General features: G+C 45.4%; 1 protein-coding gene across 1 annotated transcript in view; it reads right to left on the bottom strand.

Moving 5' to 3' along the window:
- The window catches only part of RABGAP1 (RAB GTPase activating protein 1), a 539,836-nt gene that overhangs the window by 15,534 nt on the left and 499,457 nt on the right, over positions 1-24,845 (bottom strand). The window contains exon 24 of the mRNA XM_033960742.1: positions 9,809-9,880. Coding sequence (XP_033816633.1) covers positions 9,809-9,880 — 72 coding nt within the window. The remainder of the gene's footprint in view (positions 1-9,808; positions 9,881-24,845) is intronic.

Here is a 24,845-nt window from a genome sequence, read left to right on the forward strand (position 1 = left end):
CGACACGATCGGGGCGTAGAGGGAGCTCAAGCCCTCTTGCCCCCCCGACTCCCGACACGATCGGGGCAAAAGGGAGCCCAAGCCCTCTTGCCCCGCCGATTCCCCAACTCCCCGACAATATCGGGCCAGGAGGGAGCCCAAGTCCTCCTGGCCACGGCGACCCCCTAACCCCACCCTGCACTACATTACGGGCAGGAGGGATCCCAGGCCCTCCTGCCCTCGACGCAAACCCCCCCTCCCCCCAACGACCGCCCCCCCCAAGAACCTCCGACCGCCCCCCCAGCCGACCCGCGACCCCCCTGGCCGACCCCCACGACACCCCCAACCCCCTTCCCCGTACCTTTCTGTAGTTGGCCGGACAGACGGGAGCCAAACCCGCCTGTCCGGCAGGCAGCCATCGACGGAATGAGGCCGGATTGGCCCATCCGTCCCAAAGCTCCGCCTACTGGTGGGGCCTAAGGCGCCTGGGCCAATCAGAATAGGCCCGGGAGCCTTAGGTCCCTCCTGAGGGCAGGGCCTGAGGCACATGGTCGGGTTGGGCCCATGTGCCTCAGGCCCCGCCCCCAGGAGGGACCTAAGGCTCCCGGGCCTATTCTGATTGGCCCAGGCGCCTTAGGCCCCACCAGTAGGCGGAGCTTTGGGACGGATGGGCCAATCCGGCCTCATTCCGTCGTTGGCTGCCTGCCGGACAGGCGGGTTTGGCTCCCGTCTGTCCGGCCAACTACAGAAAGGTACGGGGAAGGGGGTTGGGGGTGTCGTGGGGGTCGGCCAGGGGGGTCGCGGGTCGGCTGGGGGGGCGGTCGGAGGTTCTTGGGGGGGGCGGTCGTTGGGGGGAGGGGGGGTTTGCGTCGAGGGCAGGAGGGCCTGGGATCCCTCCTGCCCGTAATGTAGTGCAGGGTGGGGTTAGGGGGTCGCCGTGGCCAGGAGGACTTGGGCTCCCTCCTGGCCCGATATTGTGTGGGGAGTTGGGGAATCGGCGGGGCAAGAGGGCTTGGGCTCCTTTTTGCCCCGATCGTGTCGGGGAGTCGGGGGGGCAAGAGGGAACCAGGCGGAGAGAGGGCAGTTAAGCGCAGTGCCTGCGCGGAAGGATGCAGCTCGGGCGACTTCGTTGTGTGAAACGAAGTTCGTTGTACGGATCAAGACATAAAGTTCGTTGTGCGCAGCGTTCGCTGTGCGAGGCGTCCGTTATGCGAGGCACCACTGTATACTCAAATATAAGTCGATCCGCATATAAGACAAGATACCCTTTTTCCCCAAAAAAAGGAAGAAAAAAGGTTGACTCGAATAAAAGATGGTGGTGGTGGTGGTGGTGGGGGGTTAATATTCATGTGCCCTGCCAGGATCTGTGCCCTACCCTCCTCATTCCCTCCCCTGCCAGGTTCTGCATTCAGCCCCGCTCACTCCCTGCCAGGCTCTGCACCCAGCTCCTCTCCTTCCCTGCCATGCCAGGCTCTCCACCCTGTCCCTCCTCCCTCCCTGTGTGCCGACAGCCATTGCGCACACCTCGGGACGGCTGGATGGACACAGGGTTACTCATTCCCATGAGCCTCCAAATAATAGTCAGAACAGTCCAAGGCTTAAATTCAGCAATTTCTTTATTTCTCTTGCCAAAAAAGCCCAGAACTTGACCACAAACAGTGCTGTGGGAAATACCTGTAATCCTTTATAATTCAAAATAATCCACTTAACCTTCAAACAGGACAAAATAGTCACTTTGAAAAGCAAACAGTTTGTGGAAAAAAAACCCTCATCTCTAGGGCAAACTGGAACAGCTTTAGCAGAGGTCTCTCCCTTCTCTCTCTGCTGAAAGCAGGTTTTTACAACTCTCTCTCCTGGGCCGGTACAGGCGTAAGTGCTTATCATTCAAAACAAACAAAAAGCTTCACTGCTGAACTCTTTGGGCTAGATTCACTAAGCAAACCGATCGTGTACCAATCGGTTTGCGAGCCCATAGCGACCAGATTTCCCTCCTACAGTATTCACTAACCTGTGAAGCGATCTGCTTCTGGTGTGCACATGCAAATGAGGGGAACTGCATGCAAAGTAGGCAGGGACGCGATTCACTAAACTTTTTTTCGATCTGACTGGGCTCGCAAAAAGCGACTTCTCAGGACCAGTCGCTGAAACCCTTTGCGACTGCCCTGCTTTCTAACCTGTTAGCCCCATCTCTTGCTGTCCTGAACGAGCCTGCCTGCCTGCCCCGAACACACCTGCCTGCCTGCCCCTATCTCTCCTGCTCGCCTCTCCTGCTCTCTGTCGCTTTTTCCTGCAGTGTAAGCCTGTGGTTTTAAAGTGGGGCTGCACGCAGTAGTGCAGCGCCAGCTTTAAACCTGCGGGCTCGCACTGAAGGGAAGGAAGGAAAGAGGGCCCCAAACATGCCTGCCCCGACTGTCTGTGCAAGCCCGTGGTTTTAACCTGAAGAGGGTTAAATCCACAGGCTCGCAAAAGATTAAAGTTTAAAAAAAAAAAAAAAAAAAGTCACAGCTAGGACTGGTCTGCGCATGCGCAATCCATGCAGGCAGATGGGGGTGTTCCTCCGATTGCCCCCATCTGCATATTTTAGGTTAGTGAATTCGTTGGCCCTGCTTGAATCAAAAACAGATTGTTCCAATTCAGGCAGGTTAGTGAATCTAGCCCTTTCTTAAGCTTTGTGCAGGGCACTAGTCCTTAATGGCTTTATCAGATAAGGATTCAGGTTAGAGCAAACTGAGATAGCAGTAATCACCCAGCTGTAACATTTTCCCTCAGTCTATACTGCAGAGATATCAGTGCTTCTATCCCTTCCTCCAATCTAGGTAACAGCCACAGCAAGTGACATTATACAAACAGTTCACTTTTAAAGTTGAAAGAAAAACATTTACAGTTTCCAACCTTTTTGCTTGGCTATCAGTACCTCCATGGCTACTTCCTCTCCAACCCCATTCTGGGGATTACTAGTCCACTCAAGAGTGACTTCCCTGGGCTGGAGCTGTTCTAATGAGGACTCCCCAATACTCTCAGCAGCATCCAACATTTCTATGGCTGCTTTCTCCTGAAGGCTGGAACTTTCCTCCAAGGCCTTGCTCTGGCAAGCCTATTGCCTGGGTTTGGGTTCATCTTTCTTTCCACTCTCCTTTCACTCCCCCCTGTGTAGCGGGGCACACCTTGATAAGGCTTGCTTTTCCTCACAGGTGCTTCCTCTGTGTATTTAGTATAATTATTAATCTCCAGGGATCCTGGTATTGCTGTGTTTTCCTTCCCCTGGGAAATTTCAACCCAAGATCCGGTCTGACAACTAACCTCTTTCCTGTTAATGTGAAAGTTTTTACTTTTACCCACATCCCTCTCATTCTCGTGGGTTTGGGATGCCCTGGCTCTTTCTGGGCAAGGAATACAGGTCCTTTTCTGGGGCTGATTAGGGCCCAGGGGCGTTTTAGATTGCGCAGCGTGGTCCTGCCCGTGACACCTGTCAGGCACTGCTAGTGCTGCCCGATTCAGGAAAAAATTGATTCGATTCAATTCAGCCTACTGAATTAGTTTTTCGATTTGATTTTCCTGCCAAATTGGATGTTTTTTTCAAACATCCTGGTGGGTTTATTTTATAGCCTCTTCACCCCTTTGCCTTCTCCTAACCACACTGGCGCTGTGGTGTAAACAAAATAAACAAACAAAAAAGACTTTTCCTCTCTCTCTTAAATCCTAGCTCACATTTGCGGTCTAACATCAGCTCTGGCAGGATACACATTTCAAATCTGACATATTGTAATCACAAAATGGAAAATAAAATTAGTTTTTCTACCTTTTGTTGTCTGGTCATTATTCAAATCTTATTGGTCCCAGGCTCTGGTTGTCTTCTGATAACTTCCTTGCCAGGGTCTCCTTCTTTCTTCTTTCTCCGTTCTAACCATCCATCTGCCATCTCTGTCCTCCCCTTCCGTTTCCCTTCCATTTCCCTTCCATCCCCCCGGAGGTCTGGCATCTTTCTTTTTTTTTTTTCTCCATCCACAGATCCACCTTTTCTTAACTACCCTTTCATCCAGCATCTCTCCCTTCTTGCCCACCACCCCATGATCCACCATCTCTCCCTTTCTTTTCCCAACTACCCTCCTATCCAGTATCTCTATTCCCCCCTCCACACCATCTCTGGTGTCCAACTTCTCTCCCTTTCTGTTCCTTCCCTCCCTAAATCCCATTGTCCATCATCTCTCTCCCTCTCCATTTTTAGACCAATTATTTCTCCCCCCCCCAAAGTCCGGCATATGCACGTCTCTTTGAACCCCACTTCCTTCCCTCCATGTACTTCTACACCAGGGCCCCCCTCCCCTGAAGGTCTGTCCCCCCTGAAGGCCTGCACCTCCCCCATGAAGGCCTGCTTGTCCCCTTGAAGGCCTATGCCACCATCCCTGGCCTGTCCCCCCTTTGAAGACCTGTCCCCCCCTTTGAGATCTGTCCCCACTTAAAGGTCTGCCTGTCCCCCCCTTGAGGCCTATGCCACCGTCCCTGGCCTGTCCCCCCCTTGTAGGCCTGTCCCTCCCCTTAAAGGCCTGCCTGTCCCCCCCTTAAAGGCCTGTCCCCCCATTCTTGGCCTGTCCCCCCCCTTAAAGGCCCCCCTTGAAGGCCTGCACCCCCCAAGGCCTGTCCACCCCATGAAGACCTGCCCCCCCACCCCTGAAGGACTGTGCACCCCCCCCCCCCAAGGAAGGCCTCCATGTTCCCTCTGGCCTCCCCACAGCGTTTACCTTATAGCCCTTGTCTCCTGTTCCCTGAATAGCTGCCCTCATGGGACTTGTGAGAATTGGAGGCAGCCATTTAGGGAGCGTCTCAGGGCCGGGCAGAAGCGGAAAAAGCTTGCTCCTGCCTGACACACTGCTGGACCACCAGGGAGTCAAAAAGATACACGGGAAGAGGTGGGAGGGAAGTAAAAAAAAATCTGCCAGGACAGGAAATGGGATGTATCCCTCCTGACCCGGCCCACCAGGTCATACAGCAGGCTAGCGGAGGCCTGCAACAAGTCTGGGAGGGGGGTAAGTGGGCACCATTTTTTGGCCCAAAAATCTCATCTTATATTCAAGTATATACGGTAAGTCTCAGGTTCTTCTGATTCGCCATTTGCTATATGCTGCCAAGCTTGCATTGGCGTGGAAAGATCCAGGTGTTCCCTCTTTACTGAGCCAAAGACTACACCTAAGTTATGTTTAAAAGTTTCAGAAACTTACAGCTTTTAGGAGTAAAACCATTGCTTGCTGGATGATAATTTGGGGTTCTATTTGAAATCTGTCTTTTGTGGGCAAATAAGACATTGTTCATTGACTTCTTTTGATTATAGGCGTTTCTCATGGTATTTCATGGGATGGGACTGGGTGGGAGGAGAGATATGAGGGGGTGGGCTAATGTAGTAGAAAAAAAGAAAGGTTAAACTGAGAAGTTACATATGCTTTGATTTGTGCTATGCTTAAGTGATTGGATCAGTATTTGGCAACTGGTATATTGTAATTTTCATTTTGTTCCAATGAAGACTTTACAAAAAAATAAAAATTCCATGCACACCTGGATAAATTGCTTACACATAGTAACAGTTTATGAATTGCAGAAAGAAGCTCTCTTTGGAACAATGCAAGTGCTATAGGGAGTACTAGCAGGAAATTTGAGAGACTGATGTTTATATTTATTGAGTACTTGATATAAGGCCTTTCTGGAACACAACCAAAGCGCTTTCATAATACAAAATAAGATATTGTTGGAAGAGAGATAAAAAGATCTCACTATTCTTTCTTGATCATATTTCACTTCACATACTCTGGCTCAGGAGTAAGGTTCATTATTATCATGGTAATACACTTGGAGACACTATCTCTCCAGAACAACTGTAGATGGAAGAAAAGTTCTATTACATAATTCAAATCACTGCAATATTACTTTAGTAAGTACAGTATCATTAGATACACCAGTGGGTCTTGTGATTTATACAGAAAGAGAAAGCACACAGGCATGTTTCATAAATTAGAGAAGGAGAGATGTGCCAAGGGGACAGTGTAGAAGAAAACTACAGACACATGCATGAAAAATGAAAAATCAAAGAGCAGAAATATGGAGACTGAACTCTGAGGACTTTCTTAGAGATCGGACTCCACAGGTGACCCTTGAGGGGAGGAATGATGGCCTAGTACCTAACCCTCAGCCTGGTTCTTAGAGGTTCAGCATTAAAGATCGTTTTCACAGCAACTACATATATAATTTGCATTTCATTACTTGTTAAGACTCAAAAGTAAATAAAGCATACAAATTATCTTAAGTCTCTCTATACCAGTCTAACATACCCAGTACCTTAATAGGATTTAATTAAGCAGCTCAATAATAAAATGCGAACAGTAGTCCAGCAGCAAGAGGGGAGCTCTCCAGTCTTTTGCACCAAGTGTCACATGTATGTTTATCTCCCAGTTGGCGAGAAATGATATGTTTGTGCTTGCTGCCAAGAGCTCCTGGCTCTCAGAGAACGAGTCAGTTCTCTTGAGGCTAGAGGTGCAGACTTGAAGGAGCTGAGGGAGACAGAAAGGTACATAGAGGAGACCTACAGGGACATTATAGAGAAGTCCCACTTCCAGTCTGGCAGCCCTTGTACTGCCTTGGAGGAGGGAGGTCTCTGCTGGTGATTCAGGAAATAATCCTTTAGCCAGGAACTGCCCACCAAAAGATACAGATGCAATATCCTCTTGCACCAAGGATCTATCTCCAGGGACTTTAGCATAGAAGGGAAGAGTTAGAACAGTTGCTGTAACTGGAGATTTGTAGACATCATAAATGATTGCTTCTTGGATCAACTGGTCCAGGAACCGACAAGAGGAGGAGCTATTTTGTATTTGGTCCTTAGTGGAATGCAGGACATAGTATGAGAGGTAATCTTGTTGGGTTCGCTGGAAAACAGTGATCATAACATGATCAAATATGAGCTGATAACTTGAGTGACGTTGCTAAAGAAATCTACTTTAGCAGCATTTAAGTTTTGCAAGGGCGACTACAATGGAGGAAGGTAAATAGTGGTGTGCCGCAGGGATCTGTATTGGGACCAGTGCTATTTAACTTATTTATAAATGATCTGGAAATTGTTAACTATGAATGAGGTGATTCAATTTGTAGATGACAGTAAATTGTTCAAAGTTGATAAAACCATGTGGACTATGAACAACTGCAGGAAGACCTTAGGAAATTGGAAGACTGGGAGTCCAAATGGTAGATGAATTTTAACGTGGACAAATGCAAAGTGATGCACATTGGGAAGAATAATCCGAATCATAGTTACCAGAGGCTAGGGTCCACCTTGGGGCTCAGTGCTCAAGAAAAAGATCTGGGTGTCATCGTGGACAATATGCTAAAACCTTCCGCCCAATGTGTGGTGACAGCCAAGAAAGCAAACAAGATGCTAGGACTTATTAGAAAAGGATGGTAAACAAGATTAAGAATGTTATAATACCTCTGTATCACTCAATGGTACAACTTCTGGTCTCGTTATCTCAAAAAAGATATAGCAGCACTAGAAAAGGTTCAAAGAAGAACAACCAAGACGATAAAGGGGAAGAAAAGGGGAGGACTAAAAGGGGAGGAAATACTTTTTTGTTTGCCAAACATTTTGGAAACTAGTTATTTCTTTTTTCTATTTAGGTTATTCCTCTTTTTCTTCGTTTTGTATTATGTTTTATTTAGTGCATGCCTTCTGGGCATACTAAATGCATTTGAGTCAAGCTCCATTTTGGTTGATAACCCGATCTATAAAACCAAGTTTTACCCCCTGTTTTACGAAGCCGTGTAGCAACGGCCCCGAAGCCCTTTAAATCTCTATGGGCTTAAAGGCCGTTTCTGTAGCGCAGTCGTTAGCACAGCTTCGTAAAACAGGCCCTTAGTTTAGTTTTGGGCTCTTCAGCTTGGAAAAGAGATGGTTGAGGGGAGATATAATTGAAATCTACAAAATTCTGTCAAAAATTACAAAGACTAGGAGACACTCAATGAAGTTACAGGAAAATACTTTTAAAACCAATAGGAGGAAATATTTTTTCACTCAGAGAACAGTTATGCTCTTGAATGTGTTGCCAGAGGATGTGGTAAAAGCAGTAAATGTAGCTGGTTTTTAAAAAGGTTTGGACAAGTTCCTGGAGGAAAATTCCATAAACTGCTGTTGAGACAGACATAGGAGAAGCCACTGCTTGCCAAGGATCAGTGGCATTGAATACTGCTACTATTTGGGTTTTTGTCAGGTACTTGTGACTTGGATTGGCCTCTGACAAGACGGGATACTGGGCTAGATGGACCATTAATCTGATCCAGTAAGGCTATTCTTATGATTATACCTACATGGCATAAATGCACAGGATGCTTTAGAATGAAGGTCATAGAATGAAGGTGAAAGGGATAGACTCAGAAGTAACCTGAGGAAATAACTCTTCACAGAAAGGATGGTGGAGGTGGTAGAGACAAAACCCATATCCGAATTCAAGAAAGCTTGGAACAATTACATAGGATCTCTACGGGTGTGAAATGGAGCATGGATGTGCAGGCTGGATAGCCCATGTGGTCTTTACCTGCCTTCATTTTTCCTGCTTTTAGTAAAAGTTAACATATTAAGATGCTATAGCAACAAGACCCCTTGCATAAATGAGATTTATGGCAAAAATATGCATTAACTATGCTAATGCATGTTAGTAATTATGCCTATATGTATCTTAGAGCTTGATAAAAATGTGTCAAGGTCACTAATATTTTAGAAATATACTCTCATCTAATTTTATTAGAAATGGAAAAGGTGGTTTACAAAAATTATACGTATTATACTCATCTTTAATTACTAAACATAAAACCTGTCTTAAGATTCATAGTTTTAGGCCAATGTGAAATTATGATCAAAATGAAATGGATTTCAAAAATAATACCAGAATTTTTCTCAACCAAATATTCTAAGATGAGTGCCTAGTCCAGTGGTACCCAAACCTGTCCTGGGGGCTCCCCAGTCACTCAGATTTTTAGGATATCCACAATGATTATTCATGAGACAAATTTGCATACAGTAGAAGCAGTGCATGCAAATCTCTCTTATGAATATTCAATGTAGATATCCTGAAGATATGACTGGCTGGAGTGCCCCCTCCCCCAGGATAGGTTTGGGAACCAGTGGCCTAGTAGAACAGAAGATGTGCCACACTAGGTCAAAGCAAAAGTTCATTAGGCCCAGCCTCCCATCACTGACAGCTAATTGGTGTCATATACAGGGATGTGCATGGTGCATATCTGTTCATTGGTACACATTAATTTTACTGCGTGCAAGATCGATTTAACATTAACTTATAAATTAATGGGCAATAAGTCATTCTGCAAATATTAAAAAAATTCTAATGTGTGTTAAATGTACTTTATTAAACCAAATGTATAAAATGAGCTGGGGATAAACCCTATTCAAAATCTGAGAACATTTCTGAAAATAAAACAGAAATTTTTGCCTGGGAATATCCCTAGTTCACAAATACCCAACAGGATCCCAAAGAGCGGATCCATCTTTTAGTGCTTGATCCTATTGATAAGTGATAGCTTTCCCAAGTCTACCTGACTAATAATTGCACAGCTTGATTCCTCATGGAGTGATAACTACTTTTGCCAATTTAATTTAAGTCTGCTATTTACTATTTTTATGGAGTCCATTATCAGAGCAATAAAATGTAGTATTTTCTGGTGAACAAGTATATAAAACAAAGAGTGAGGATCCCATTTTTTCATGTAAATATAATACACAAATGTTAGAAGAAAGACTGATACATTACACATGTTGTACTATGACCCCATTTCTCACCCGGATTTTCTCTATTTCTGCTTTGTTTGATGATTGCTGCTTTTCCAGTCTCTCACTGAGCTGGGAACAAATCTGAAAAATGAAAGGATTCATTTTTTTTTTTTTTTTAATAGAGAAATCAATTCTAATGTTCATTCTGTTGTACCTAATACTTGCAAGATGGAATGACATGCAAGTCATATTGACCTGTGCTAAATGCATCATTACACCAATGTTTAGTTTTCTGTAAAATGCTTATGAGCATGTGCAGAAATGAGCCATGTGACAGTTAACCAATACTTGGGGCTTAATGATTAGCCAAGATATAAAGTGAAAAAGAAGAGAAGGTGGTATACATGTTTCCACTGAACTTTTATTTTCAGAAATTGATTATTCTAGGTACACAGTTTCACTTTCTTTGATAACAAACACTCTTAATGAAACACATAGGACAAGTCACAGAAAAAGGCAGACAGCACTAACTGCTAATGGGTGGGGAGCAAAAAAACTATTTTGGTAATTTCTCCCCTTTTTCTCTCCAGTGATGAAACTCAAAGTAAGGAAAAACAATATAACAACCATGGAAACCAATACACCTTGGATTGGTTTGTTGGTTACAGGAAACATAGAGGCTCTAGGAGACTGAGCAACAAAGCTTTACCCTGATACAAGACTTTGTGATACCAAAATGCTGAATGGTAATTCTTACCAAGTGGTGACGGAGACAATACTGCTAGAGAATTCAAGGGATGAGCTCTATGTTAGAGCCTGGCAAGTCTCTTCCAACATAGTTGCTTTTAAAGTGGCAACCGATGGTGCTATCATCTGCATTAAAAACAGATTAGGTTCTTACCTTGCTAATCTTTTCTAGTAAATAGATGTATCATTCTGGACAGTAGGGTATATTCTCCATGCTCATGAACCATGCAGAAGGAATCCACTCCATGTTTTCAACTCCTCCTCCTTCTCCAGAGAACTCTGCTGCCTCCTAAATTTTGTACCAAAGCAGGCTTTGGTACAAGCCTTATATAGAAACACATAAGAAGGAAGGGTATGGGGAGACTGTTCTGAAAGAAGCATAACATGCATGTTAAATATCGTAATTGAACAATCCAAACATCGAAATAACCATACCAAACAAAAACATTTATGAAGCTCAAACATTTCCCAATGTGTTATAGCAATAGATTAATCTTAAGGTCTGACTGATAAAAAAAATCTCAGTTTTGAGTCGAATTTTCCGACTGAGACAGTCAGCAGGTGGATAAATAACTGACAGGGCAGGGTTCCAGAATGACACATCTATCTATTAGAAAAGATATTAGCAAGTTAAGAACCTAATCTCTTTTTCTAGTGCATTAGGTGTGTCATTCTGGACAGTAGGAACATACAAAAGCAGTCCCAGAAATCTAGAGCAAGACCACATTAAGGTTCCATGATGGAAACGGTTGTTTTACTGGTGGTCTGAGCCTTAGCACCCCTTTCAGGAATCTGGCTATGTCGGGATGAGAAGCCAAGGGAACATCGTGTTCTCAGGCTCTGAAGCACAAGAGGCCCACCACTTGGATCCTGAGATGCCTCTGTGAAGCCTTTGTCAAGAACTGCTTGGAGGAAAGCTAGCATCACTGAGATCGGAGCATTAAATGGATTTACCTTTTCTTTCATGCACCAACCCTGAAATGTCTCCTGTGCTTTAGCATAAGCGGAGACCATTGTAAGCTTTTTGACTCTAAGGAGAGTGCAATAACTACCTCTGAATATTCTTTGTGCTCTAACGCCACATGGTCAAGAGCTATGCTTTATGACCAAGGCGATCCAAGTCTTCTAAGACCATTGGACTCTGAGAGAGAAGATCGGGATGTACCTGTATCTGACACTGTTATCCCTCTGTAGATGTACCAGGTCTGCATACCACGGACAATGTAGCCAATCTGGTACTACGAGCACCTCTCCCTGGGTGGCTTGCTTGCTTTTTCTGTGGAATATTCGTCCTATCATGGGCCATGTAGGAAACACATACAAGAGCTCGTTCTTTGACCATGGCTGGACCAAAATATCCAGCCCTCAGCTTCCAGGCTTGGATCTTCAACTGAAGAAATGGTCTGCTTTCTTGTTTCTTGCCGTAGCCATTAGGTCAAAAGCAGAATGGCCCCAGCGATGAAAAATGGCTTGGAACAGTTTTGCAGATAACATCCACTCTCCCAGGTATAACGTCTGCCTGCTGAGGAAATTGGCCTAGACATTGTCCACTCCCACTACATGCGCTGCAGAAATCACTTGAAGATGAAGTTCTGCCCATTGGAACAAGTGGGCTTCTAGATGCAGCTGGCCACGTTTAGTGCCTTGTTCCTCCAGACTCTTCTCCAGCTTCTGTAATGCCAATCAAATGGCCTGAAGCTCCAGTCTGTTGATGGACCACTTTCTCTAGGAGGCCGACCACAACCCCAGGGCTGGCCGCCCATTGCAATGAACTCCTCAACCTGTACAGGCCTGAACAGGCTGGTATCAGAATAACCCACAAGGTTATCTGGAGGGGCATGCTTCTCAATAACGATTGTAGATGGAGGCACCAAGACATGCTGTTGCGGGATTCAGGGCTCCACAGGAGTGTCATCTGAAGAGAGTCCGTTTGTGGAGACCACCAAGATAGCAATACATTCTGAAGAGGATGCATGTGAGTCTTCGTCCAAGGAATCATATCTATAGTGGCTGTCATGAAGTCTAGCATCATGCCAAGCATGACAGTGCCAAGTTGACAGAGCTGACCTGGCCATAATTTCTATAATCTGACAGTAAATCTTCTCTCTGCGTGTCTCTGGAAGATAAACACGGCCTTCTGCTGTGTCAAATAGAACTCCTAGGTTTCCAGGGATTGGACCACTTGATTCACTGTTCGTTCTCCCTCTGAGAACGACTGAGCTCTGATCAGCCAGTTGTCCAGGTACGGATGCACTTGTAATCCTGCCCTGCAGAGATGCACAGCAACCATCACCATCACCTTGGTGAAAGTGCAAGGTGCTGTTGCCAGACCAAAGGAGAGCGCTGAGAATGGGAAATGTTTCTCCAGGATATGGAATCTCAGGAACTTCCTCTGATCTAGAAATATAAGAATATGCAGATAGGCTTCTGTCAAGTCTAGGGAAGCCAGAAATTCCCCCGGTGCAAGCGCTGTGATAACTGACCGCATTGTTTCCATATGAAAGTGTGAAATTCTGTAAGGGTCTCCAATCTTCTGAGCCTTTCTTGGGCACTAAAAAATATACGTAGTATATGCCTGAACCTAATTCTTTGAGTGGCACAGGCTCTATGATCTGAAGTTCTACCAGTCCCTGCACTATTGCTAAAGATTTGCTTGCCTTCTCTGGTTGCCCCGCTGGGAGTCCACAAACCAGTCTACTAAGGAATGGACAAACTTGAACTTGTAACCACCCTGAATGATCTCTAAGACCAAACGGTCTGATGAAATCTGCCCCCAGGCCTCTGCATACTCCGAGAGCCTTTCTCCTATCCTCAGGGAAAAATCTGCAGTCCTGGCATCATTGTGTTTTCTTTGATGCTGGAGTGGGACGAGATCTAGAAGCTTTGTCTCAGTACTGCAAATCTGTCTTGATCCCTGATAGGATCTTTGAGATGAGGCACCTCCTGAGTACTGATGAGAACGCCTGGAACCACGAAAAATTAGACCACCCAGAACTTCTGGTAGTTACTGGTCTGCTGTCAGATAGAAATTTTGGCCGACAATCTGCCACACTGGCCATAAGATCATCCAGACCCTTTCTGAACAACATCTGTCCTTTGAAGGGAAGTCTGTTGAAAGTAGCCTTAGAAGTGGAGTCTCCTGACCATTGCCTGATCCAGAGCATTCTGCAGGCTGAGACTGAATAAATCAAGACTTTGCTCATGACCCTGATTATGTCGTAGACAGCATCAGCCACATAATCCACCCGCTAGCATAAGCTGAAGCAAAGGTTCGCCTTCTGCTAGAGTAAACACATGCATCTTGGTATGACACGCATATGCTACAAAACAAGCTGCTGAAGCTGCTTTAAATCCTAAAGCCACTGCCTCAAACTGCTTTTTCAGGACCATATCCACTCTGCAATCCTGCATATTCTTTAATACTACGCCTCCCTCACTTAGCAGGGACGTGTGCTTGGTCACCTGGGACACCAAGGAATCCACCTTAGGCTGAGTGAACATCTGCTGACACTCCTATGCCATAAGATACAGCTTTAATTATTTTTATTTAATTTATTCAATTTTCTATACCGTTCTCCCAGGGGAGCTCAGAATGGTTTACATGCATTTATTCAGGTACTCAAGCAGTTTTCCCTCTGTCCCGGTGGGCTCACAATCTATCTAATGTATCTGGGGCAATGAAGGGATTAAGTGACTTGCCCAGGGTCACAAGGAGCAGCGTGGGTTTGAACCCACAACCTCAGAGTGCTGAGGCTATAGCTTTAACCACTGTGCCACACTCTTCCCGTCAAGGGGGTATAATGGATAACTTATACAATGCTTCCTTTAAATATTACTTTGAGGTTTAGGTTTCAGGTTTATTTAAAAATTTGATATACCGCCTTATCAAAATTCAAAGCGGTTTAACATAAGATTTAAAAACAGAGAATAAAAAGGCATAGTTATAAACAAATTATAATTAATAAAACAAACAATCAGACACACAGACAAACGTTAACTTACCGAAACAAAATGAAAAAGGATGGAAATACATTTTTATAATGTAAAAGAGAGGGAGAAGGATCAAAACAAAAGGGAGGGGAACACAAATATAAATAATCTAGCACTTTGTGGGAAAGATTAAAAAGAATAAGAAAAAGCAAGGAACAAATTCCTTTGCAGTCCTTAAAAGGACTATTATACTCCAAATGCGTCTTTAAAAAGAAAGGCCTTCAAATTACTTTTAAATTTATCAAGTGATGAAATTTCTCTTATGTAGTTTGGTGCTGAGTTCCAGATGGTAGGGGCTGTGACAGAAAAAATATTGGTACGCATGGTGCTAATGTGTCTTAAAGAGGGAATAGATAACAGGTTTTGCACATCAGTGTCTGTTTTCTTTTGTAATTAATATAATTAATGTATCACTTCTATTGACCCATTATTAACATTCAAATGATATCCTACTTTAGCAATAAACTCACCCCCCAGTGCATCGCCAGTAAGGCTCAAAGATTCAGAAGTGACACAGCAGCAATATTGTCCCCCAATGAAGGCTGATTGATAATTGAAATGCTCTAAATCAGGCGGAGCATCAGGTAGTTCATGGCCCTCCAACGTTGGCTCTGGCTGCAAAGCCATTAAGGTAAGTGTTGCTGTTCTCCTTTAGAGTATATATTTGAAGCATATATTTGAATAATATATTTGATGAATTGATTTTAGATTTTGATATTACAATTAGATTAAATTAAAAAAGCAATATTCAAAAATCAATAACAGAGTTGAACCCTCAGTTAGTTTCTAGCTTTTATACTAAATAAATATTAAATAAATAAATAAACAAGCAAAATTAAGGGTAGGAAGGAGGTTTTGAAGTAAATGATTATATCACATGCTTTCAGGATGAAGACTTGAAATAACATCCATGTTATAAGATGTCTCTTTACTGAGAATGGTGCATTTTTTATGATTCTTCAACCTCTTGTTTAATTCACTGAGGGTGAGTTTATTGCTAAAGTAGGGTATCATTTGAATGTTAATAATGGGTCTATAGAAGTGATACATTAATTACATTAATTACAAAAGAAAACAGACATTGATGTGCAAAGTAATATTTAAAACAAGCATTGTATAAATTATCCATTATACCCCCTTTGCTGTAATTGTAGATATTTCTTTGTGGATTGGATAAATTAGAAGTTGATCCGCTTGTTTTGTCTGAATTTTGTTATAAGATACAGCTTTGCATTATTTTGACTACCTTTAAAGAGCTCTCAGAAGCATTCCAGTTCTCCGTGACTAAAACACTCATATCAAGATGCCAGGGAAATGCCGCAGACTGCGCTCTTACTCTGCTCAGGATGGTGAGTGTACAGTGCTTGCTGGGACTCTCCAGAGTGCTTGTATGGTGAGTGTACAGTGCTTGCTGGTAACTCTTCCAGAGTCAATAATGAGCTCTAAGAGCCCTGCAGGTTTGAAGAGCCGACATACTGTGGGGTCTTCCCCTTGATCAAGGGCCACCACTATTTCTTGTGTACTCACCCCAATTTGTGAACCTGCACCTCTCAGCAGGGAAGACTTGCTCTGAGAGAGAAAGGGCATACATTCTGACTGCTCTTCTTCAGAGTTCCTGTCAGGAAGGTCCATGGAATCTTGTCCTGCCTCTGTAATTGGGATGGATGTCCTGTGAGTCTATGTCCCCCCCCCCTGGGCATGGCCTCTGGCTCACTGCCAGACCTCCAAGAGGATCTTGGCTATCCAAATAAGCTCTCCACATCAAATTCACAAATTCTGGAGAAAAGACTTTACTAGGCAGTGCTGAGCCCCTTTAGGTAACTCCACCTTACGACTCTTAGGCTTCCACGAATAGGTAAGCCGCTGTTCTGGGGCTTTAGAAGAGATCTTCTCCAGAAGATGCCCCCCCCCCCAAGGCTCCTCAGCCCTAGAGATCTGAGCCTAAAATTCCTGACCTCTTCCAGCAATCATCCAGTACAAATTTGAGATGAATTAGAGGTAAAAGAACCTAAGGACTCCATCCCTGCCAGCTTTGAGGCAAAGCGACGAGTTTTGAAGGGTCTGGAGAACTTGGGAAAAAAAAATTGGGAATCCAAGATGGCCACTACAGCAGCGTTTTGGTGTCATAAAAATGGCTCAAGAACGACTTAACTTAAACTATGAAAACAGGATTTTAGAGGTGGGGGATCCTAGAGAAAGTGGCAGATACTTTTAAAAAAAGCTCTTTCACTCTCTCCCGATTTTGTCTTTAGGCTATATTTATTTATTTCGATTTCTATCCCATTCTCCCAGAAGCTATAATAGCCTTACTCACTGTGACACGTGTTCTGAAGATGCTACAGCCTGCCTAAGCTCAAAGCAGTAGCTAGATCTGGGAGAAGAATCTGCCTCAATCATCTAGTCCTCCAGTGCTGAGATCTTTGGGCTGCTAGTGAGACCAAAGTTTGACTGATACTTAACCCCCATGGAACTGTACACGTGAAGGGAGGGAGACAAAATCGCAGCTGTAACTCTGAAGAGTATCGCTGAGCCCCATGCAGGTGCTCAAGCCCCTGTGATTCAGTAGGTGAGCTAAGCTTCTAGGGATATGGACCCCAAGCTCCATAAAGTTTTCTGCAGGCTGACCAAACAGGTCTCCAAAGGATTAACCTGCCAGCTACAGACTCAAGTCTGCTTTCTTCTTCATGCAGGCAGAGCTTACCTCAGCACTGAAATCAACAAAATTCATTTAAAAAAATACCAAAAATAAATAAATATACAGAGCAGATCAGAAAGACAACTTACGGCTTGCATGCACAAAGAAAAACTGAAGGGGGAAGCAGAGCCCTCTGGAGGAGGAGGAGTTGAAAACATGGAGTGGATTCCTTCTGCATAGCTCACAAGCATGGGGAGAATACCCTACTGTTTAGAATGACACACCTATTGCACTAGAACATGAGTTCTGGCATGCCTCTCAAAAGTTGGTCCTGCTAGGTAATTAGAAATGATAGTTGGTCCTGCCAGGTAATTAGAAATGATAATCTGACAATCAAAATTAGTTCATAACCTCTAGATACCGCAGTAAAAATCTGCACACATCCAACAAATTCAACACCTGATCATTCTTTCCTGATCCCAAAGAAGTGAAGGCAGGTAAGCAGACTTCTTAATTGATGTGAAAGCTGGAAACCACACCTGAATCCAAAATTCTAAGAAATGAATCTCTGCAAGACAAAGCCTGAAGTTCATACACTCATTGGGTGGAGGAAACTGCCAACAAAACATTGTCTTGATGTTGAGGTCCATCAGGGAAGATTACTCTAGAGGTTCGTAGGGCACTCTTGCTAGTGCCTGGAGGACCAGATGAAGAATCCACATCGTAAAAGGCTGTGCACTGAAGGATGGAGGCATAACGCACCCTTCAAAAACCTGGCCACATCTGGATGTGCGGCTATGGTGCTCTTATTAATTCTAGAAATCTGAACTTTCAGGGAGCCAACCGCTAGGCCTTTTACCAGACTTTCTTAAGGGAGGCAAGTACCACAAAGATTGGTTCCAAGTTTGGGTCTTCACTCCTCCATGTGCACCGAGTTTGGAAGCAGTTCCAGGCTTTTTCATATGCTGCTATAGTCGCCTTATTCCTACATCTTAGAAGGGTGGAGACCACTCCATCCAAATAGCATTTACAAGCTAGCGTCGTAAGACCAAAGTGCTTTAGATCTTGCAGGGCAGTTGGACCCTGTGAGCAGCTAGGGATGACAGGGAAGTTTGAGACTTTGATCCCTTTGCAGATGGACCAAGTCTGCATACCACAATTGCCTTGGCCAGTCTGTTGCTACAAGAATCACTGGCCCCTGGTGTGCCATGATCCTGCTCAGATGTCAGCCTATCATGGGCCATGGAGAGAAGAAATAAAGACGACCTGCTTTTGGCCAGGGTTGCACCAGGGCATCCAGGTCTTCGCTTCCTGGCTCGTATCTTCAACTGACGAACCGAACCGTCTTCTTGTTGGCTGCCGATGCCATCAAATCGATGTCAGGTAACCCTGATTCACAATGCAGGTGAAGGCTTCCTGAGACAGGGACCACTCCCTGGGATCCGGGATCTTCCAGCTGACATAGGCTACCACCATTACACTGTCCAAGAAATCTCAAACCGTTTTGTTAAGCAAAGTGCTCCTGAACTCATGAAGTGCCAGGAAGATGGCTCGAAGCTCCAAGTGGTTTATTGATCACGTCCAAACTGGTCTGGGAAGGGGACCAGTGTCCCTGAACTGGATGCTCCTTACAATGTACCCTCCAGCTGTATAGGTCAGCATCCAGCATCAGAATTACCTATGAAGAGATATGAAGGGGAACTCCTTTGGTGAGAAATTGGGGGTTCAACCACCAGGCTAGATTGCAACAAGCTTCCGCCATCTAAGGCAGCTTCCAGAGAAGCACATCCATCTGGGGGCACCATCAAGAGAGGAGTGCATCCTGGAGTGGATGCAAGTGCGCCTACGTCCATGATTGCAACCATTGATCCCAGTACCTGCAAATAATACCAGGCCATTGGAGCAGATTTGTTCAAAAACTCCCATAATCTGATGCAGAAGTTTCTCTCTGCAGGCTTCTGGAAGGAACACTTTGTTTTCCCTTCTGTTAAACTGTACTCCCAGATACTCCAAGATCTGCACCGGCTCCAGGTGGCTTTTCTGAAAGTTGACCACCCAGCCCAGCTTCTGCAGCAGCAGTTTAATCATTCTGTGAATCACTAGTCTGCCTTCGGATTCAGACTGGGCTCTTATTAGCCAATCGTCCAGATATGGATGGACTTGTATGCCCACTCTGCGCAGGTGTGCTGCAACAACTACTATTACCTTGGTGAAGGTCCATGATGCTGTGGCCAGACCAAAGGGAAAGGCTGCATACTGGAAGTGTTGCTCAAGCACATAGAATCACAAAAACTTCCTGTGCTCTGGAAAATTGGGTATGTGCAGATAGGCTACCATCAAGTCCACGGAGATGAGAAATTCTCCCAGTGCCAATGATGCAATCACTGACCTCACTATCTCCATTTGGAAACGTGGTATCTTGAGGACTGCATACATTACATTACATTACATCCTTCAGCGTTACTCCCCCTTCCACCGGCAAGGTAGTCTTTTTGGTAACCGCGGCCACCAGTGCGTCAACTCTGGGCAACTGAAATTTCTCGAGTTCGGACGGGTCAACCGGATACAAGAGCCGCATGGCCTTCGCCACCCGTAAACTGGCCTCCGGTGTGTCCCATTGTGCCGAGATAAGCTCCTGCATGGCTTCATGCGGAAAGGACTTAGGTGGCTTACGTGTTCCCGCCATAAGGGGGTTTCCCGACACCTTAGCATCCTCCTGCGAGATGTTTAAACCCTGCAATGCTTTTGAAATTAAGGAAGAAAGTTCTTCTCTATGAAAAAGACAGAGAGCGGAAGGGTCATCCACTTCCCTACCCGGGGGATCCTCCGCTTCCCAATCCAAGACCTCACCTTCCTCTAGTGACTCAGGAAGAGAAAAAGGGGATACTGGAATAGGATCCCCGTCATCCGTGGTTGCGAGTCTGCGCTTTTTTGCTACCTGCGACTTGACTGGAGAAACCACATGACCTGCCGTCGCACCAGCATTAGCACTAGTTAACCCAGAAGAGGTAGAAGGCACCGGAAGTAACTGAAAGTTTAAAGGCACCGGCTGAGCAGGCTGAGAGCTCTGCAACATGAAAGCCCGGTGCATCAGCATGATAAATTCCGGAGTAAACGAGCTCAGCCCAAATGCCGCTGAACCTACTTGTTCTGCGCCGAAGAGCGGAACCGCGGTTCCTCCCAGTGCTCCCGACTCCCCGGCAGCCGCCGAACTGCCCTCAGCCGCGGAAGAGCCCTGCAGCAAGACCGAGTCGACCGCGAGGGCAGGGGACGACGCGCGCGCCTCCCCAACTCGGGAAATGGCCAAGTCACACGCCTGCAAGAAGGAATCTTCTGCCGGTGTATCTGAACAACCGGCGGAGCAGAATCCCGACAGTGTTCTGCGCTTCCCACAGCGCGAACACCGCTGAGTAGATTCTGCCGCCATAATCCATTTTCGCAAACAACTTTTTTTTTTTTTTTTTTTACACGGAGAAAGCCGCCAACCGCCGACGCTGCCCTCAAAAACAAACCGGCACTCGGGAACGAACAAAGTATTACAAAAGAACAAACAGAAAGTAGAAATCTACTCACCACCTCACTCTCAGACCGCCCACAGGAAAGCAAGGATATAGCTGGCAATTGTACAGTAAGTCGATTCAAAAAAGGCACAGCTCAGCACAGGCAGTTTTTTTGTTTTTTTTTTTAAACTGGAATGAAGAAACAAATAGAGCCCCAAGGCAACCCCTCAATCAACCGGAGGGGAGGGTGGAGAAGGGACCTGGGAGGGCCCAGGTGTAGCTCCCAAAGCCGGCACCGCTCAGCCAGGCACCCCTGTCCTACTGAAGAGAGCTAGTCTCAACAGAGGAATAGAAGTGAACACCAATTCACCCGGCACAGCCAGAATCCAGGAGCTAGAGAGATAGCTCCAACCCCTGCTGGGAGATAGAGCAAACTGAATAAACAAGAGGAACACCAGGCTATAAGACCAACTGTTAATCAGTTTCTCTATCTCCACCTGCTGGTCGATGTGAGCTATCCCACTTGTCTCTGGATTCATCTGCTGCTTTGCTAAGGAAAGGCTGCATACTAGAAGTGTTGCTCAAACACATAGAATCACAAAAACTTCCTGTGCTCTGGAAAATTGGGAATGTGCAGATAGGCTACCATCAAGTCCACGGAGATGAGAAATTCTCCCAGTGCCAATGATGCAATCACTGACCTCACTATCTCCATTAGGAAACATGGTATCTTGAGGACTGCATACATTACATTACATTAGTGATTTCTATTCCGCCTTTACCTTGCAGTTCAAGGCAGATTACATAAGAATCGCTATGATCTTAAGAAGTACATATTGAAGAGATATGAAGAAGTATTTAGGAATAGATTGAACATTATCTAAATTATTAAGGGGTAGTTGGTAATGTAGGCTGGATTTAGATTAACATTGCTTTGAGGATTTAGAACACTGCTTTGAGGTCTAGAATCGACCTCCAGTCTTCTGAGCATTATTCTCTTGGGCATTATATTATATAGAGAATCTGCTGGTCTGAGTCTTCCTCTGGTATGGCCTCTAGATCCAGCAACCTTTGCATTGTTTCTCTGACTTTGGCCACTTTTTCTGGCCTCCCAGCTGGAGTCTAAAAAAAGGTATGGGAGCTCTGAAATGACCTCTGGCCAGAAGGCCCTCCCGAGAACTTCTGATACTGTCTAGAGGCCTGAAAATTACCGCAACCTGACTCCCTAGGGGCTTGAGGTCTGCTGTTCAGTAAGGACTTCGGCTTACAATCTTGCATGTTGGCCATAAGATGATTCAGACCTTTCCCAAAGAGTAAATGTTTCTTAAACAGTAATTTACTCAAGGAATCTCCCGTCCACTGTCTGATCCATAGTATCCTGCGGGCGGAAATGGAATAAACAGGACATATTGCTCACGACTTGAAAATATCATACAGATCATCAGCTACATAATCCACTCCAGACATTAAAAACTGGAGTTTTCTCCCGACAATAGTCTCCAGATCATGGCACAACTTGGAGTGGCAAACCCAGGCAACAAAAGATGCTATCACAGCTGCTTTCAAACCTGAGGCCGTGACCTTAAAGAGCTTCTTATGAACAAAATCGAGCCTGGGGTCCTGGGCATCCTTTAATACCACACTGCCTTCACTGGGAAGAGAGATAAACTTTATAACTTGTGCCACCAGTGAATCCACTTTCAGAGAAACAAAAAGCTGGTTAAATTCTGTATCCATTGGATAGAGCTTTGCCATGGCGTGGGCACCCAATAGTCTGTGAGCTTTTTGGGAATGTCTTGATGAGAGGGAAAACAGGAGGTCTGTCTGTGCCTTTGTGCTACTCATAAGCAAGCACTATGTAGCAGAGGACTGTAGAGTCTCTATCTTTAATTCCTGGAGGGATTCTGTAATCACCTCCAAAAGCACTAAATGCTTAAACAGCCTGCATTCAGTCTTGTCCTCCCTGAAATCAGAGGCCTCCACCAGTTCTGGATCTGGCCCTCCTAAAGACGAAGCAGCATTACCTGCTACCGAGGACCCTGACTGGGAGAGTAAGGGCATTGAAATAGAACCCATTTCATCCTAGTCATCCTCAGACTGAACTTCCTCAACTTGCGCATGGTACTTTTGCTGGGGAATTGCACTCTTGGGGGGGGGGGGGTGTTATCCTGGTGCTAGTAAGGCCGCAATCACAGCAAAGGTTTCATGCGGCCCTTGTTAATCATGTAAGCTTCAAATATCATATTGATAACCCCTGACCAGGCCATTCAGATGGTCCCTGTGAACACTCACGAGCTCCTTTCTGGGGGGTTTGCGGCCGTGTCAAGGCTGTGCTTCGCTGGGGATGTGCTTGTGTTGATCCCTGGTTCAAATCTGGACTTTTTTCCAGGCTCTCAGACCAACTGAGCACTAACACCCCCAAAGGGACCAGAGGAGGCTAAGACAGCTGTTCTCCCCCTCCCCCCCCCCCCCCGTACTGCCTGGAACCCGAACAATCCTCAGAAGACCATCTACTGAAAACTCAGCATGAATCCAAAGTATCCGGGCCTGAGGAACCCACCACACATGTTTTTAAGCAAAATCAAGGTGCTTTGAGGCAGACAGAGGTTTTTATTTTCAAATCAGGAAATCCACATTGGCCGCAGCAGCAGCAATTTTAGCGCCAAAAATACCCCAGGGGAACTACACTGGGGATTAAAAATTAGTGATTTTAGGATTCTAGAGGTGGATGTTTTTATAAGTCCTGTTAGTATCTAGTCTTAAATATGTTACCCTAAATTTTAACAATTTGTAAATATGATTGATGTTAACCGATTTGACAATTTTTAAGCGGTATATCAAATTTTAATAAAACTTGAAACTCTAACCCCGGAACAAAACTTGAAACTCTAACCCCAGTTTTTATTTCCCAGGTTGTCAGCCTATTGCTCACTGTGCCATGCTATGTGCTGCAAGTGTGGAAGCTGCAAACAGCTTACGGTGAGAACCTTTGCCTCAACAAGCCTGGAATCTGGACTGCTTGTGTCTTCTGACTGCCTCTCAGGCCCAACGAACCAGCCAAAGCCTCAACCCCCACCATGACGCGCATGCAAATTGGGGTGGGAGAGCAGTTGACCCAGAACCTGGAAAACCCTCAACAAAGCCATTCAACCTGTGCTCAAGCCCACTATGGATGAACCTGAGGCAAGCCTTGCTCCAAAGGGAACAGTCCCTGAGCTCCCAAACTGTTAGTGCAGGCTGTCCAAATGGTGCACTGCAAGCAGTCTGTCCCTTGGAAGCAGACTGCACTCTCCCCTTGGAAGCAATCTGCATTCTCCCGCAGCTAGAGCTGTCCCAAAAGAGGGATCCTCAGCAGCACCAAAAAGCCTGGCAAAAGGTTAACAAAAAAGATTGAATTTAAATGAAAATAAACATAAGCAGAAAAGACAAGCTCCTACCATCTTGCTTGTAGAGAGACAGCTGAGGAACTGGAGGACAGTCCAGAAGGATGAGAGGCAGAGCAAAAGAATGAAGTTCCTTAGAAGGATTCTCATGAGAAAAGATTGACTACCCCCACGTTCAGGAATGGAGTGTCTGTCGCACTACAAGGGTATTTTGCACATACTTAAAAGCTTTATTAGATAGCTCTACAGATATTCCTCTTACAAAACATGTGACAAGCAGTATACATTTATACTTATTGTACATATTGCTTCTGTCAAGTAACCTATGGTCATTTCTCATACTTAGCAAAATCTGCTGCCATAAAGGACACAGCAGTTGACTCCCAGCTCAAGAGTCTAATGTTTGGGGTACAATTGCTATTGAAATTGCACCCTACTCTCTCTCTCAGGGTATGGTCAAGCTAATGAGGACTCTTCTCCCACATTCACTGGATGACTAAGCAATGCACCAATAGAAGCTTCTCTCCTTAAAAGAGATGTTGCAGATCACGTGACGCCATGCAGCGGGACAGACGCTAGTCTGTGTCTCTCCCGCTGCCCTTCGCAGATTCCCCTCCCTTTTCGGGCATCCTTCGGCTTTAGAGCCCTGGACCGGACCCTCCGCTACCTCCTCTCCTCCGGACACTGTGGGCGAGTTTCGGGCCGATTTCGCGGTGGCATGTAGCTGAAATCGGCCCGCAGAGAACAAGACCGCGGCAGGCAGGGGGAAGCCAAGATGGCGGCGCCGCCGAGTCCAGGAGCAGTCACGGGATCGTCTCTACAGTGGACAGTAAGGGAGCATTCCTGTACCT

This window comes from Geotrypetes seraphini, chromosome 10, assembly GCF_902459505.1.
Source record: "Geotrypetes seraphini chromosome 10, aGeoSer1.1, whole genome shotgun sequence".
Lineage (NCBI taxonomy): Eukaryota > Metazoa > Chordata > Amphibia > Gymnophiona > Dermophiidae > Geotrypetes > Geotrypetes seraphini.